This window comes from Hirsutella rhossiliensis (genome assembly GCF_020360975.1).
Source record: "Hirsutella rhossiliensis strain HR02 chromosome Unknown scaffold00010, whole genome shotgun sequence".
Classification (NCBI taxonomy): Eukaryota; Fungi; Ascomycota; class Sordariomycetes; order Hypocreales; family Ophiocordycipitaceae; genus Hirsutella; species Hirsutella rhossiliensis.
The window spans coordinates 2,370,809-2,385,936 of NW_025408676.1; the positions used below are offsets into that span (position 1 = coordinate 2,370,809).

Genomic DNA, 15,128 nt, shown 5'->3' on the forward strand with positions numbered 1-15,128 from the left:
TTGTCCAGGGGCCGTGACGACACCATGAGCTCTCTGGTGGAGATGGACCAAACAAGGATGGTCAAAGACACGAGCAAAAGGTGTCGTTGGTCCGTTCCACATTGGGATTCGTGGGCAACAGCGCGGCTGCCGGAAGCGTGACTCTCAGCTGTGACAATTCCGCAAGGTGGGTTTCGAACTGGCACGCAGAGCCAAGAACTTGGCTCTCTCCTGGTCGGCCTTATCGGGGCCATTGGTCGTGAGCGTCAAGAAAAGGCAGGATTGTCAGGCTGGAAGGGAAGGAACAGAGAATAGATCTCTGAGATGGGAAAAGATAATTAGTTACTGGGCAATTCCTTCGGCTTTTCCATCTCTTCAAGAATCATCTCCATCGCCCTTTCTAAAAGTGCTCTACCCTTGGGCCTTATCGCTGTCCAACTCATCAACAGAACACGGTTCTTGACCATCCATAAAAACCGCGCTCGCACCGCAACTCGCCAATTTGACAAATCTTCTGGACTCTTCCTGCCATGCTTCGTGCATACTTATTTCCATTTCGGCGCTGATGCTCCTGAAAACCGGAATGCCCACTCCCACACCCAACCTGGAGTCCTGGACGGCCCCCAAAAATATCTATCCTCATTCCTCACTGAGCTTTCGACAATACCAGTAACGGAGAAGAGATGATTTATCTCTGAGGTCGTGGAAATTGTGGTGGAGTCTTTTGTGAGGGTCCTGCATACACCTCTTGCAATTTTCGGTGATGATCTGAAAGGGGGTGGACTCCAAGTCGGCATGGCTCCTCATGGCTGCACTTCTTCTGATCAGTGTCGTTGAGGTGACCGCACCTAATCGAGCATGGGGTGACAAGATGTGATGCCATCGTCTTATTGCAGGTAGCTTGACTTTGTTGAGTCGCAGAAGACTTAGAAGACTTGAAATGGTGAAGACTTTATCGCCATTCGATGCCATATATACCAGAAATCCAGCTCCGCAGGTGCCTGCACACTCTCTGCGCCTACAATGCGAAGAAAAGCCAATAATACTTCACCTGAAATCTGTCGCAGGTCTTAAAGTCTCACTACTGTGCTATGTCGTTGGCCATGTCACCTGCAGCGTGTGCAGGGTGCAAGCAAGCCCGGTACAGGATCGATCAGGCCTGGCGTTGTTACTGTATGGCTGTGTCCATATATGCGCCATTTTATAAACCCTGCTCCGTAGCTGCCACTTTCTCTGCGCCCGACGCTTCAACTAGAAGCTGCCGCAGGATTTGAAGTCTCAGGAAGGCGTTTAGACCGGGCCAGGGCCACGCATTCATGTTCCCTGACACTTGTTGGTAGGGGGACATGCCCTTCTAACCCCTGCGAGCTGGACCACGGATGCTTGGCCCCTGTGATTACGAGGAACGGTTCGGATGGAGCCCAGCCTGTGAAATGGATGGTTTTAATTCGCCGGGAGGCTCTAAGGTTATGCCCAATAGGGCCTAGACGTCTAGCTGATTGCGCTTCCTCTTTTGTCTCGACCGCCCGCAAGCCCTTCCTCGCTTCCTACGCTCTGCATCCCTTAACCTCGTAATGTCAGTGATAGGCCCGCCACTTTCTCCAAGTGTTCGGCATCCTATCCTCAGCAGCTGAAGCGTGGTCTGTCGCTGTGTGAAACTTTTTGATGCTAGTGTTGCTCAGTCTGCATAGTCACCTCGACTGCTGCCCCTGCTCTCTGTCGAGCCTTCCCGTCGCGATTGGGAATTTGATCGCTGCTCTCACTGCTCTCGTCTAGCGCCCAATTCCCCCGGGTCGTGCACTGCTTGTCCTTCACAAAAGTACGACAGGTTTCCGATTTTTGTTCTCGCGCATTGCAGCATGATCTCGCGTTCCGCCATCCATTTCTTGCATCGGAAAAGAAGATGCTCCCTTGACCGCGGTCGTACAAAGCGGACTCCGTGAGCCCGGCCCATGTTGCCCACAAAGAGGCGAGATGGGGATCATGATAACCAAGACACAGCGGCCACAGTTGCATCGCCATTCGGGGCCCATTTCTATTGGCACACAGACAAGCCGAGATGCATTCGTCAAGCAGACAGTCGGTGCGGGCCAGACGCGCCAGGCGGGAAGGCCGATAACCCGGATATAATTCCGGCTGCAAGACTCGAGTCAGCATCCCTTGCGTCTTCTCCAACCGAAGGTGATGAAGAACACAGCCGCGCGTACGCCCGCCTCGGACGGAGGCCAGCTGTCTGTCAGGGTTGTCGAGGGTGTACGGATCGGCCGTCCGCAAGGCGAAGCGGCAGTGCCGGGATGAGGCCAAATGAATCCATCGGGCATGCGAGTCGCATGGAAAATGAGTGTCGTCGGAAGCAACGTTGAAGGTAGCACTCCAAGATGTTGGTGGACTATCCTACGACCCATTCAGCCAAAAGAGGGAGATGATGGACTGGGAGAAGTGCATGTAGTTGAATGGTTGACGCCAAGGCCATCACGTCAAGTTGCTTCTGGAGAAAGTTGTCACCAGGGGTGAAATCTTGCGGGACGGAGGAAGAGGGCACGCCGCTTCGGCCGAGAGCAGACTCCGAGGAAACGTATCCGAGCCAGGACTCGGAGGCAGAGGACGACGGGGCTGCAAGTTGAAGGACTACTCGTCCCACAGACCCACGTAAAGTGGGTCCTCACCACCTGTCTGTGTCAACCACCTGGCTGTGTCACTTGACGGCTTCAACGCCAACTTAATTTAATAATAAAACGGCAAAAAAAGTTAAAAATTGATGCATACGATAATTGAATACTGGCCGCAATAGTCTACCTATTTTTGACTTTTGTAGCTTATAAAGCTGATCGTTGGGCTTCTTTTTCGGCTTTCTTAGCCGCCCAGGCTGCCCGTCGCTCCTCGAGCTCAATCGCCCTTTTCTCCCTCTTTTGCTTCGCCAGTACCAACTTTTCTGCTTTTGCAATGCGAATATCTTCCTTTGACTTCGCAATAGCCCTCCCTTCGTCTACAGTCAGTACTCCACCGCTTTGAAGGTGGCGGTTCTTGTATTTCTTCCGGCCTTGGCGTTGCTGCTCGGCAAGCTTGGTATTGTACAGATCGACCATCGTTTGCTTTAACTCGTGGCCTTGGGAGATTGCACCTTTAACGTAGCGTTGAAGGTTATGTACGAAGACCTCCTTCTCAATATCATCAATTGGGTCAAACTCAAGGAGACGTTGGCCAACTGATTCAAACTTCCGTACGGTATGGGGGGTACCAAAAGGGGATGAATACGGCTCTGCAGGTAGCTCTGTCGGCGGCGTCTGGTCCCGTACCCTCTCTTTGAGTCTCTCGAGGATTGGCTTTGGATTGAATGGGTGGATTCCTGTTTTTTTGAATGCCGAGAGGATTGTAGACTCCTTGAAGGCTTTGACGCGGATTGATTGGATCATAGCGAGGAACTCCAGCTTGGTGATTTTACTCGCACCACTGCGAATAGCAAAATCGACTGCCCGACTGTGGTAATGTTTATACGGCTGAAATACCACGACGTCAAGCGGTTGAAGGAGATGCGTAAGATGCGGAGGCAATGCAAAGAGCACAATATTATGGGCTTCAGCGTACTCGATAAGGTCAAGGATATGGTGGGAGCCGTGGCCGTCAAGGAGCAATAGCCTCCAAGCACCTTTGCTCTTTGCATGCTTATCGAAATGTTGAATCCACGCTAGATTGAGCTGATCGTTCGTAAATCCCGTTTCCGTAACACCAATAAGGGTATCGCCATCTAGCTCCTTGATGGCGTACCACTGTTCGAGGTGGACCTTGCCGGATAGGATCAAAAACGCAGGGATGTATCGACCATCGGCAGAAATCGCTTCAACGGCTGTTGCCGACTCCCCTGTTTTCCTCAATACCAAAGTATTGCGATCGCCTTGATTTCGTGACGACAACTTGGTCCCTGCCAATACCAATACGGAAGCCCGTCTCGTCCATATTCCAGATATCAGCCGGGTTAATCCCGTACGAGGCAATCGTCTCGTGGAGCTTCTTGAAGTACCGGTACTCGGTAACGTGCGGGACTGATTCGGCAAGCTTGCGTTGGTTATCGAGTACCTTTTTGCTTCATAATATGATATCCCTTGCGTTTAATAAAACGGGATATCCAGTTTTTGCCAACAAAGCATTGGGAGTCGAAGGGTTCGTTGCGGGTACCATCAGGGCCGACCGTGGAGCTTAGAACCCGATTTGCTGCATCGCGTAATAAGTCCTTCCGCACCGCAAGTCCTATACGCTCAAGACGATCGATATACAGATCGATTGAGTCCTCTTGAGCTGGCGATAGCCTCGTATGCGTTGCTTTATGGCCGCTGCGAGGTTGGATGCCGTGAAATCGCAAGCGGAGTCGTTCGCGTGGAACCCCAAATTCCTTAGCCGCAGCGCGAAGGGACATATTGGGATTTGCCTCAATGGCTTTAATAGCCTCGGCTACGCGCCTTTCAAGCGTAAGCTCTTTATTCTTCATAATGTGCCGTTGTTGAGGTCAAGATAGAGGCTTGAAGCGGTGAAGTGACACAGCCAGGTGGTTGACACAGACAGGTGGTGAGGACCCACTTTACGTGGGTCTGTGGGACGAGTAGCTAGCTTCTTGCGTTTCCTTGAGGAAGAGCCTGTTCAGCTGGGGGTAGACAAGGTGCACACTAGTGCCGCACAAAGGAAGGCGTCGACGGTACGTGGCTTTTGTCAGGGATTCCGCGATGCGAACACGGCCAATACAGACTAGCATGCTGTGCTACCGCAAGCGGACAAGAGTAGAGTGGAGGGAGATAGCATTGGCTCAGTGGCTGTCAATTTGTAATCCTAAGGGTGCTAGAATTGCTTCCCTAAGGACAGGTGAGTAACGGTCCGTGCAGAGTGCACGTGATGCTTGAACCGAGGTGGCTTGTTGTCGGCGGCCTCAACTTCATAGCCACCTTGGCTATGAGCACTTGTTCCCGGACGAGCTCAAGGGCGTTGCGCTGGTAGAGAAGTTGATCGCGGTAAACTCGTGCTACGGATTTGCCACACGGCGTATAATCCCGGGCGAGTAGCGGCAGGCCGTGAGGTAGCCAAACCACGTCAAGGTCACGTCATGGTGTCCCCAAACAATGTGCAGCAGCTGGTGACGAAAGTGCTGCTGCACCGCTCTTGCACGTGTCGTGGCAGGGGTGGAAAGTCAACTTCAAGTGATTTATCGGGTCTCCTGTCCGTGAGGCGGCGAGTTGTTGAGGGTGCGCTTGTTTGGCTGAGGAAGATCAATCCTCGCTATGCCGAGATCGAGGTCAACTCGGCAGGGATGATAGTTGGGACCGCACAGGGTGTCGTCGTGGGTGTACGATTGCCTAGAAAGGGCTGCACATCGCCAGCTATACTGTCCCTCCTTAAGCGCATATTCTTTTCGATGGCCTGTCGGATCTCTCCGACTTCCGCCTTGCTTCTGTCCTTATATTCGACTCTGGACGTATCAAAAGTACAGTACAAGGTCTCAGTGGAGGCGCTTGGTGCTGTGCGAATCAACGAAAGGGTGCGGACGTTTGTCGCCTGGCTCGGGGGTGATGTGTGGCCACATCTGCGTATGACATTCGTGGACCGGTCTGGTGGCTCGCGAGGATCGGCTACTCGCGATCACATTAAGCTTGTCGCGCATGTGCTTCAGTTCATCGCCTGTCTCCTTCACTTGTCGGTTTAGTTCTTGGATGATTTGCAGCTGTCCAGTGCCGCTGCTGCTGACCTTCGCGGCTCGGTCGTGCTGTTAGCCGCAGCCTCGTCCAGTGTCGCTCGCGTCGTGCTTCTGGCGCTTTTCACTTTCCTATTCGCCGGGTCTTCAAGCTGTCGTGCGGTGTTTCGGACCTTGCTCCTAAGCTTGACTCGACCTTTCGCGGGCGTCGGAGTGAAGGGCGCCCTGCCCCACCATGATGACGGCCTCCGCCCGCCCTTCAATATTCACCAGAGTTGATAGCCGGAAAATATTTTTCCCGGCCTTAGGCGCCAGCCCGATTGTTGCACAACCGTCACCTTCAGGCACCGATGGACCTTTCTGTCCATCAACCTCTGCTGCACAGTTCTGCTTATGGCGTCAACGACATTCTCTATTGAGGACGCAAGGAGATTCCTTCTTGAAGATGGCTTCTACCACTTGTTGGACCCGGAACAGCAGGAACATAAAATGGCCATGGCGCAGGAAGACTTTGCCCTGTCGTCGGAGTACGGCCTGGACTTTTGCAAGCTCAAAGTCCTTGACGACTTGGTCAGTAATGGCGAGACATCCTGGTGATATTTACCTAACTCGGATAAGCGCATTCGATCAATCCTTGAGGCTTTCTTTGAATGGTCCGGCCTAGGACTCTATCTACGATACAGAAGAGATCCAGGTCACATATTCTCCTTTAGGAGGGGTGGCGCAAAGGCTGGTTTGCGCGTCCTGCTTGTTCAGGTGTGGAGCAAGGGATCTCGAGCGGCATTCTACAGCGGTTCACATTTGCATTCGTTACCTACCGTTCGAGCAGCAAACGACTTGTTCGAAATACCATCTGCTGCCTTGAGGAGAGTGGGCTGTGAAGGCAAAGAGACTGAATTTTCGAATGGCGGCTTGTGAGTTTATCCGCCGCCGCCGCCCCGGCATTTACGTTCTGACGTTCGTTTAGAGTTATTCTCGACGCTCGACTGTCTTTCGAGATCAAGCAAGGCTCCGCAACCATGTTTGCATTTACAACCAGGGACGAACTGGCGACATGGGCTAAAATGATCCTGCCGAAGTCACCGGGCTTGGCGCAAAAGGTCGCCGAAATGGAGAGCACAACTATCGGCGTAAATTTTGCATTTGAGGAATGAGGAGTGAACTCTGAAGACATGGCTTAACAGAAAAAAGATTATTGCTCTTGGTACCCTGCAGCTTCATCCTGTGATTCCTGGAATTCAACACCATTGTTTTGCATACTTCGAGACCGATCAACTGTTGGAAGCAAAGGTGAAGTCATGATGTCTGTATGAACTTGATCCAACCCCCCCTGGTATTGCTGCGCCGTATGGTTTGGCGGAAAGGTCATGTTCCAGAAGACGGGAGCGCTATAGTCTTCATACGGTTGGTCCAGAAGTTGCGAAGTCCGGTACAAGGTCGGCACTGGAATATTTGCAAAGTCGCCACCGATAGCCATGGCCTCATCACAGCTAGCCGATGGCCTAAGAGTGGTGACTGATTGCATGGAGTTGAGGACGTGGCCACGGCCCGTGCCTTGTTGGACGTTAGAACGCTGGCGAGGAAAATTCCGGAAAGAGTTCCATACCTATGAGGTCATGGAAAGGAGCTGGTGGCAATGAGTTCCTAATTTTCTCATCGACGCTGTTAGTTTCTGCTCTTGTCCTGGTCCTTTGAGCCCTCGAAGTCGTCGGGCTCAATTCCATGTTTGCGACATCCAAAGATCGTTTCTTGGTCCTATTTTCCCCTCTTTTTGATGGATGCCGAGATCCTGCAAGTAAAGGACGCAGCTCATCATCGACCCGTTTACGGAGCCCATCGCAGATCTGGGCTGTATACGAATCTTTGCCTCATGCCCATCTCTATGGCTGCTTGCATGCCCAATGTACTGACTCGCCCTGGTGAAAACTCGGAAGCAATACACGCATACTTCTTCGCACCGAACGTCTGCGCTTGGAGTATTAGCAATCCGCCTATCCAGAAAATGGAACGAGTGTTACGTGTTGCAAAGTGCCGCCGAAGTCTTTTCTTTTGTCGAAGGGCTCGTTTCGCCTGCAGTCTTTGTAGGGGCAGTAGTGTGATCGCGACCATGCGATGTTCGTCGCTGCATATGCTACTTCACCGTCATCGTCCTCTCCGTCGCAGTTATCGCCATTCCCATTATCGTTGCCATCATTTCCATCACATGGCGTATCGTAGCTATCGATGAGCTGACTTGAGTGGGCTCGACATTTGGCGATCTCGGCTGATAGAAAGCTTTCCTTAGACTGGAGAAAGATCAGCACGGCCAGTGAAACGGCTAGAGATAACTTACTCGATATCCTTCAATATGGGTGCGTAGCTCCTGTTTGTTGGAAAGCAGCCCAAGCAAATCTGACATTGTCGCTGCTGATAGATCTCATCCGACATGTTCTCGTCAATTTTGGAGGACGAAATGGCAAGACAGTCAGCTGGGCAGAAAATTAAGTGGAGGATACGGGTATCACATGTTGCCCTTGTGGCCAATAAGCAATTTGCTGAGGTAGCGAGCTGACAAATTTCCCGCCTTTAGGTTTCTCCACCTCTCATGTCGGGAAGCATTCACCCTTTTGATATCCTTGCTAAGAACTATTTGACTCGCCTTGACTCGCATCTGCTTACAACTGCCTGTGCCGAAAACGAAAATGTCCAAATGTTCCACATGCGCCGGTCATGGCGTGGTCAAGGGAATCATATGCCCTGATTGCGGCGGGGAAGGAGAGACCGTGAAGTGCAGGCGGGCATCATCTTGTAGGTGAGCGCGTCTGGAACGCACGACAGCCGACAGATTACCGCTTCGTATTTTACTAATTCATCTGTCAGCATAATCACGAGCCAAAAGAGCAAGAGCAAGACGAGCGGAAAGACGAACAGCCAGAGGAACAGCCAGAGGAACAGCCAGAAGAGCAGCTAGCCAAGCAGCAGGACGAGCCCTTAGAGCAAGACTACCGACATGCAACAAGTGCCACACAGAAGGTCATAGGAGAGGTGCAAATGTTGCCCATTATTATTATTATTATTATTTTGTATTGCGCCCGGAGGGTTCCCCCATAGAGCCACTACGCTAAGCTACGTACCTACTATACATGGTTTCTCCTCACCTAAAGCCCAACGCTTCTTTCCATCTGTTTCCAGCCTCGTTCGCTGTGACATGACAGGCCTGCTTGAAGGTCAGTTTCTCCAAGTGTTCAGCGTCCTACCTTCAGCGACTGAAGCGCGGTCTGCCAAGTTGAAGGCTGTTGTGTTAGTATGGTTGTTCTTGATCAGTACATGGCCCGTTAACGGTCCATACTGAAGCGTTTTGTCGCCAATGCGAACTGTATCGTCGCACGCACAGCCCCAATATCAGGTTGCCACTTGTCGTCGTCTGACTCTGCCTTGCCTCCTAGGAAGAAAGACAAGTCTCCCACCTTTCCGCGCGCATATCGCAGCATGGTCTCTCGTTGTACCGTCCATCTTCTGCATCGAAAGAGGAAATGCTCCACTGTTTCTGCAGACTGCCCACAAGTGCACTCATCCGATTCCACCGCCCCGATTTTGCAGAGGTAGCTATTCAGCCGCGATTTGCCAGTTCGAAGTTGTATCAACACTTCGGATTCCTTTCTTGTTAGCTCGTCGTACAACTTGCGGGTGTGCTTGCCCGGCAATGCCTTATCGATGCGCTTTGAGTGCTTTCCAACCCTTCCGGGATCTGACGAACGCGAGCGTTTTCGTTGAGCAGCAGTCGTAACGTCGTTGATCTTGCTTGAAACGTTGCTGGTTCGGCGATGCACTCGTCTCGCGTCGCTCTTTTCGCTTGCATTTTGGCCAGTGGCCCAAGGGTGAACTCCTCATTCTTTGCAGGCACCCAACGAAGTCTGACTCTGCAGCCTCTTTTCGCCAGATACTCAACAGATCCGTATATCGCCCGTATCGTGCACTGACCAGACTGTTGCCGTGGCCGCCCGATGACTTGCAGGACAGAGCGGTTGCTCGTCACAACCGTGAGATCTCGGTCATGAAGACCGAGAGGTACACACCTCAGAGCCGTGGCGATTGCCTCGAGTCCTGCTGTGTAGGCATTCTCTCATCACTGGAGCCGAGAGTGACGGAGTAGCTGGCCAGCACTTCGTCTACGCTGTCGCGGGAAGCATCCCGAACGACGCCTCCCAACCCGACCTTGCCTTTCCTTTGCGAGCTGGACGTCGCAATAGTGATGTCCTCCGGGTCATCCGACTTCAGCACCTCCACTCGGTCTGTCTCATCCGTTGCCTGCACTCGTTCGTCCCACGGCGCCAGTGCGAACTCGTGGATGACTTCCAGGCGCTTGGTATCTATTCTTCCCATCGCCGAGGCGAGCTTCTGCATTGGCGACGCATACCTCCTGTTCAGTTTGAGCCTCAACGATGTCAGAGGATGCGTCTTCGGAGCGTCCGCATCCTTATCCAGAATTTCGCTGCCGCTTGAGCATGCCGTTCTCGGAACGATTGCACGCCGGCCTCGGCCTCGGCCACTGCCGTTGCCACCGTGCGGAAGCCTCCCGTGACAGCCTGGGCTCCGATTCGCTGGGCCCTGCCAATCCACACCGCTTCTTTCACCCCGCACGCGTGCGACCACACGTTTGAGGCATAGTCCATGGCTGGCGCCACGGTCGCGACGAACAGTTGCCTCGCCATCCGTGGCGAAGCCATCTTCAGTCGTTTCAAACACATGGCCGCGGCCAGCCCCTTGGCGGCCGCTCTGGCGATGTGTTCCTTGAAGCGAAGCGCTTTGTCCATGATGACTCCCAACAGCTTCACGTTGCTCTTCGGCTTGACATCGTTTCCTTTGATGATGAGAGGCAGGTCGCTGTCACGCTCCGCGATGCGTGTGAAGTGGATGAAGGATGTCTTCTCTGCTTCAAATGTGGCGCCGCTGCGCTTCTCCCAATCAAGCGCATCATCGATAATCGACTGGATACCATCTCTGTTTGACTCTGCCGTTGGCCCCGTGACCCAGGCAGAGTAATCGTCCACGAAGGCGATGGAGCCACCGTTATTACTGATCCGTCTTTGCACCAGGTCTGCGTTGAAGAAAAGAAAAGCCACTGGCGACAGAGGAGATCCCTGGGGTAGGCCGGCCTGCGGCAGGGTTTGTTGCTCGGATGTGTGCCCGTTGACAACCACCGACGCGGTCCGTCCCGAGCAGAATGCGTCTATCCAATTGACCAGTCGACTCGGGATGCCTCGGGCTTTCATCCTTTCGAGCATTCGCTCTTTGCACACTCCGTTGTATGCGCCTTTGACGTCAAAGCTGATGAGGCTGAGCACTCTGCCCGTTCTCCAGGCCTTGTAGATTCGCTCCTGCAGAAGCACGAGTGCTTGATCTGCGGACCTGCGCTTCCGTGCACCAAAGTGGTTCGCGGGCAAAAGCCCTTGAGCCTCGACTGCATAGCTGATACGTTCCGCGACGACTGCCTCCAGAATCTTGCCAAGCGTCGACAGGAGAGAAATCGGTCGCCACGCCTTGGCCAGGGTGTAGTCTCCTTTATCTGGTTTCCTCAGAGGGATGATCTTGGCCGTTCGCCATTGATGAGGCACGACGCCCTCTCGGAGCGATGAGCTGAAGAGCGTCCACACCCGGTGCTTGACCACGTGCCAGAGCTTCTTCCACACGATCGCAGGAAGGCCATCCTCACCAGGCGCTTTCCAGGGCTTCGCCGCCATCACCTTCTCCTCAATCTCTTGCAAGGTGAGGTCTGGCATGGCTATTTCTTCTCTCTGCGGACGTTCACCCTCCGGCTCGATCCTCGTTGGCAGAGGCGGAAAGAAGGTGCTCAGGAGTTCCTCGGCTTGCTCGCCCTTGCTTTCGGTGATCGAACCGTCGGCTCTCTTCAGCGGGGCACCTTGTCATCCGTCATCTCCGTACCAGGCTTCAGATACTTGGCAGCCCTCCAGATGTTGCTCCTTCGATGACGAAGTCATCCCAATGGGCCTTCTTTTGTCTCCGCAAATTGTCGTGGTACTCCTTCGCAGCCTCCTTGGCGCGCTGCTCCAGATCCGGACGCGATTGACCGGCTCTTCGCTGCGCCCTTGCTTGATTGCGCCAATACGTGTACGTCCGACGGAGTCGCGTCAGGTCCTTTGTCCACCATCGCTTCGCGTATGACGGCGGCTGGGCTCGAGGAGTCAGATCTCGAAGCGCCTTGGTGACCACCCGCATGAGCTGATCCGCCTGCGTCTGCACCCCCACAGTCCACGGAAGAGGCCGAAGCTCGTCCTCGACCCTGGTTGCGATGGCGATCCACGGCGCGTTCTTGAGCATCAGGCGCTGCGGAAAGGTACGCTCCGGCACTCGAATGTCGAAGGTCGTCTGGATCGCTCTATGGTCTGATCCGTGCTCTGTTGGATGAATCACGCAGGATGTCAACTCGTCCGCCAGTTCCGCCGATGCCAGCACCAAGTCGATGGTGCTCTCCTCGTCCGACCTTTGCCACGTTTTCGTTCCTCTCGGGAGAAGGCTGCTAAGACCAAAGTCGTCCATCAGGTCAATGATGGGCTGGCCCTCCCTGTCTGCTCGCTGACACTTCATCTCCGCCCCAGAGGAGGTCGTGGCGGTTGAAGTCCCCGCCAAAACCACAATGTTGCCCATTGGTATGGATTTATTTCGCCCGGAGGATACTTCCTATAGGGCCTAGACGCTCTGGCTATTGACGGTTCGATACACTGATGCATGACACCTCAAGCCCCACAGATCATCTTACGCTGCGCCAACCGTTCCACTGTTCGCTTCATGACAGACCTGCTTGAAGGTCAATTTCTCCAAGTGTTCAGCATCCTATTCTCAGCAACTGAAGCGTGATTTGTCGAAGTTGAAGCTGGTTGTGTTAGTAATTGATGGTGGTTGGTACGCCGATTGTACTTGACGTATTCTTCTGTTGCAATTAACTTTTTTTTTTGTTTTCGGTTCTTCCTTTGAACTTGACGTTGTGAACTGGTGTTCTCTCATGACGTTGGCCCTGATGACGAGCGGGAACCCGGTGTACCCTGTTCACCCAGGGGTGCCTCCAGCCGGTTTCGAACCGACCTCTCTGCAGAGCAGAGACTCCAGACGTGTCACCACTACGCCATGGAGGCAATGTTGCCCATTAAAAGGGTAGCACAAAGCGAATCCCAATAAAGTGGGGGCGGGCACGATTAGCCTGTAGCGAGAGGCAGGAAAATTTACCGTGGACGGTACTGACTCAGCAGGGACCCGTGGCTTGTACGGACCCGTGTAGTTAGTTAACTTAGTTAACTTAACGTAATCCAGCCCCTTCCCGGTGTCGCGAAGCAGATTTGATGTTCAATTGAACATGTCACCTGAACAACAGGTGGCTTGATTTTTCGTGACAGTTATGAGCCCGGGAGGAGGGGCTAACCCCTCCTGGAACTTCCGGTAACTGCGCACGACCACCTAGGCTAGCGCGCACCCCGACGGAGTCAGTGTTCGAGACCTGCACCTGTGTAATGCCATAGCCAGAGCCCGAGGCACTGTCGCAGAGTAGCCCGAATGGCACAAGGCAGAGAAGGCCCAGAGCTAAAGCGAGTGGTCTCAGGAATCCCAGGCTAGCCCGTGATCCCTGAGGGGGTGTGTCGCGAAGCAGATTTGATGTTCAATTGAACATGTCACCTGAACAACAGGTGGCTTGATTTTTCGTGACACCCGGTCACACCCCCTACCCGCTCAAAAATTTCCCACCGACGCGACCCGCACCTCACGTCACGACCAACCGAACACAACAGACGGCAATTGATTCCAAGAGACAAACAAGCAAGTCAATTCAGAACTGTCTATCTATTACACGTCCGGGCATTGTGTTCAAAATACCTGCATTTACTATACCGTGGTGGTGCACGCTGTCTTAGGACGCATAGCTCTTCTTCTCTCTGCCGTCGGGCCTGCTCCTCCTCGACAAGTTGTTGCCGTGCATCATGGTTGCCATTCCTGTCAACCTGAACGCGTAACCGTGACAGAACCCGGGTCAGATTGAATGGGGAAAGGCCTGTGGCCATGAATCCACTTCGGATGTTCGACGGGGGAGAGTGCTTGTCGGCGGGCCTCGACGTATAGAGGCAGGAAGTCCTCTTTCTCGATGTGGTTGACCCCTGCGAGCATCTTCTCTTGAACCTTCCGCCCATATATCGTTTTAAGGGCGAAAAGCGCCCGACATCCAGAGGCTGTAAGAGATGTGAGGAATGAGCTGGCATTTGGAGTACCACAATGGCATTATCCGTACAGTACTTGTCAAATTCCGGCGTAACATGGCTGCCGTGCCCGTCGAGAATGAGAAGTCGACGTGTTCCAACCGTACGGCGCCGTGTAGGGGTGATAGATGAAGGTGAATTTTTTGAAGATTTTGAATGAAGGATGAATCAAATGAATTGAATTTTTTGGATCTTGATTCAAAATCTTCAAGCTCCATTTTCGCGATTCAAGTTGGGTTCGGGCCAATTCAGGCCATTCATGAATGGTTTGAAGGGATCCCCTAAACGAAGTGAATTTGGTGCGTACCTAAGCGATCGCAAAGATACCTCAGAACCGCCAATAAGTAGTATATAGTTTTATAGCCTTCTGAGAAACCTTTCGATAATCCAGAATACTACAAAAAGAATACTACAAAAATTAACTTACATAAATACTGATCCGCATGTCCTAGGAAAATAGACCGAAAATAAGCACTTTTCAAAAGCTTTGCCGAATCCTCAAAATACGTCGGTACAGCGCGTTCGAATCCGCCATTGTACACGGCTACACACTCGTAGAGCCTCAAGCCTCCGAAGCCTCCATTGTATCTGGGCGGGGTTGATATCGCAGATTCATCGGCTTGGGGGCAGGAGGTTTGGGGTAGGAGGTTCGTTGGGAGCCTCAGCCTCGGTGGGAACTTCCGCAGGAGCAGGGGGTTGAGAAGGAAGATTCTCGTCTGAACGCAGATTAGCATATACACATACAATGAGGGTATATTCATACCATCTACCAGCTTGCCCGGAATGTGGTCTGGTCTCCAAATAATACTATTGGCAAATGGCAGGATGTCATACTCCATGGCCGCCTTGATCAACGCCTGATCGATCTTATCTTCCTGAGTATAAGAACTCCGTAAAAGCGTTAGTACTCGCGCTGTATCTGCCTTCAAAGCGTGACGGCGGATCCCGAATTCGTCTCTACAACCACTGAAGAGGCGTTCCACGTCAACTTCAGAGCCAGAGACAGAGAGAATATCACGCGCCGCCGTAGCCAAAAGTGGCCACTCGTCCTTGTGTTCTTTCCACCACTTCCGTAAGAAGTCTGGAGACTTTGCAATAGACTCGTCGAACTCTGTTCGAGGAGTTGCAAACCACCGTTCAAGCTCCGAAATAGGGATCGCCGCGCCGGCCTCCGCCTCCTTCGCCTTCTTCATTTGGATGGCTCTCCACTGCGCAATGGAGACTCCTTGAGGACG

At 53.0% G+C, this 15,128-nt stretch overlaps 4 protein-coding genes across 4 annotated transcripts; 1 reads left to right on the forward strand and 3 right to left on the reverse strand.

Moving 5' to 3' along the window:
- Positions 1-2,971: 2,971 nt before the first annotated feature.
- HRG_08638 (DDE superfamily endonuclease domain-containing protein) lies at positions 2,972-3,933 on the reverse strand (the record flags this gene model as incomplete). Its single annotated transcript, XM_044867109.1, has 4 exons — positions 2,972-3,029; positions 3,186-3,250; positions 3,486-3,838; positions 3,909-3,933. The coding sequence occupies 4 exons, from the start codon at positions 3,931-3,933 to the stop codon at positions 2,972-2,974; spliced, it is 501 nt and encodes a 166-aa protein (XP_044717996.1).
- A 2,209-nt stretch (positions 3,934-6,142) lies between these two features.
- HRG_08639 (uncharacterized protein) lies at positions 6,143-6,807 on the forward strand (the record flags this gene model as incomplete). Its single annotated transcript, XM_044867110.1, has 3 exons — positions 6,143-6,223; positions 6,272-6,567; positions 6,621-6,807. The coding sequence occupies 3 exons, from the start codon at positions 6,143-6,145 to the stop codon at positions 6,805-6,807; spliced, it is 564 nt and encodes a 187-aa protein (XP_044717997.1).
- A 38-nt stretch (positions 6,808-6,845) lies between these two features.
- On the reverse strand, positions 6,846-7,130 carry HRG_08640 (uncharacterized protein; the record flags this gene model as incomplete). Its single annotated transcript, XM_044867111.1, has 1 exon — positions 6,846-7,130. The coding sequence occupies one exon, from the start codon at positions 7,128-7,130 to the stop codon at positions 6,846-6,848; it is 285 nt and encodes a 94-aa protein (XP_044717998.1).
- A 2,579-nt stretch (positions 7,131-9,709) lies between these two features.
- HRG_08641 (reverse transcriptase (RNA-dependent DNA polymerase) domain-containing protein) lies at positions 9,710-12,298 on the reverse strand (the record flags this gene model as incomplete). Its single annotated transcript, XM_044867112.1, has 8 exons — positions 9,710-10,067; positions 10,142-10,240; positions 10,331-10,562; positions 10,629-10,643; positions 10,710-11,220; positions 11,287-11,498; positions 11,576-11,613; positions 11,673-12,298. The coding sequence occupies 8 exons, from the start codon at positions 12,296-12,298 to the stop codon at positions 9,710-9,712; spliced, it is 2,091 nt and encodes a 696-aa protein (XP_044717999.1).
- Between the last annotated feature and the right edge of the window lie 2,830 nt (positions 12,299-15,128).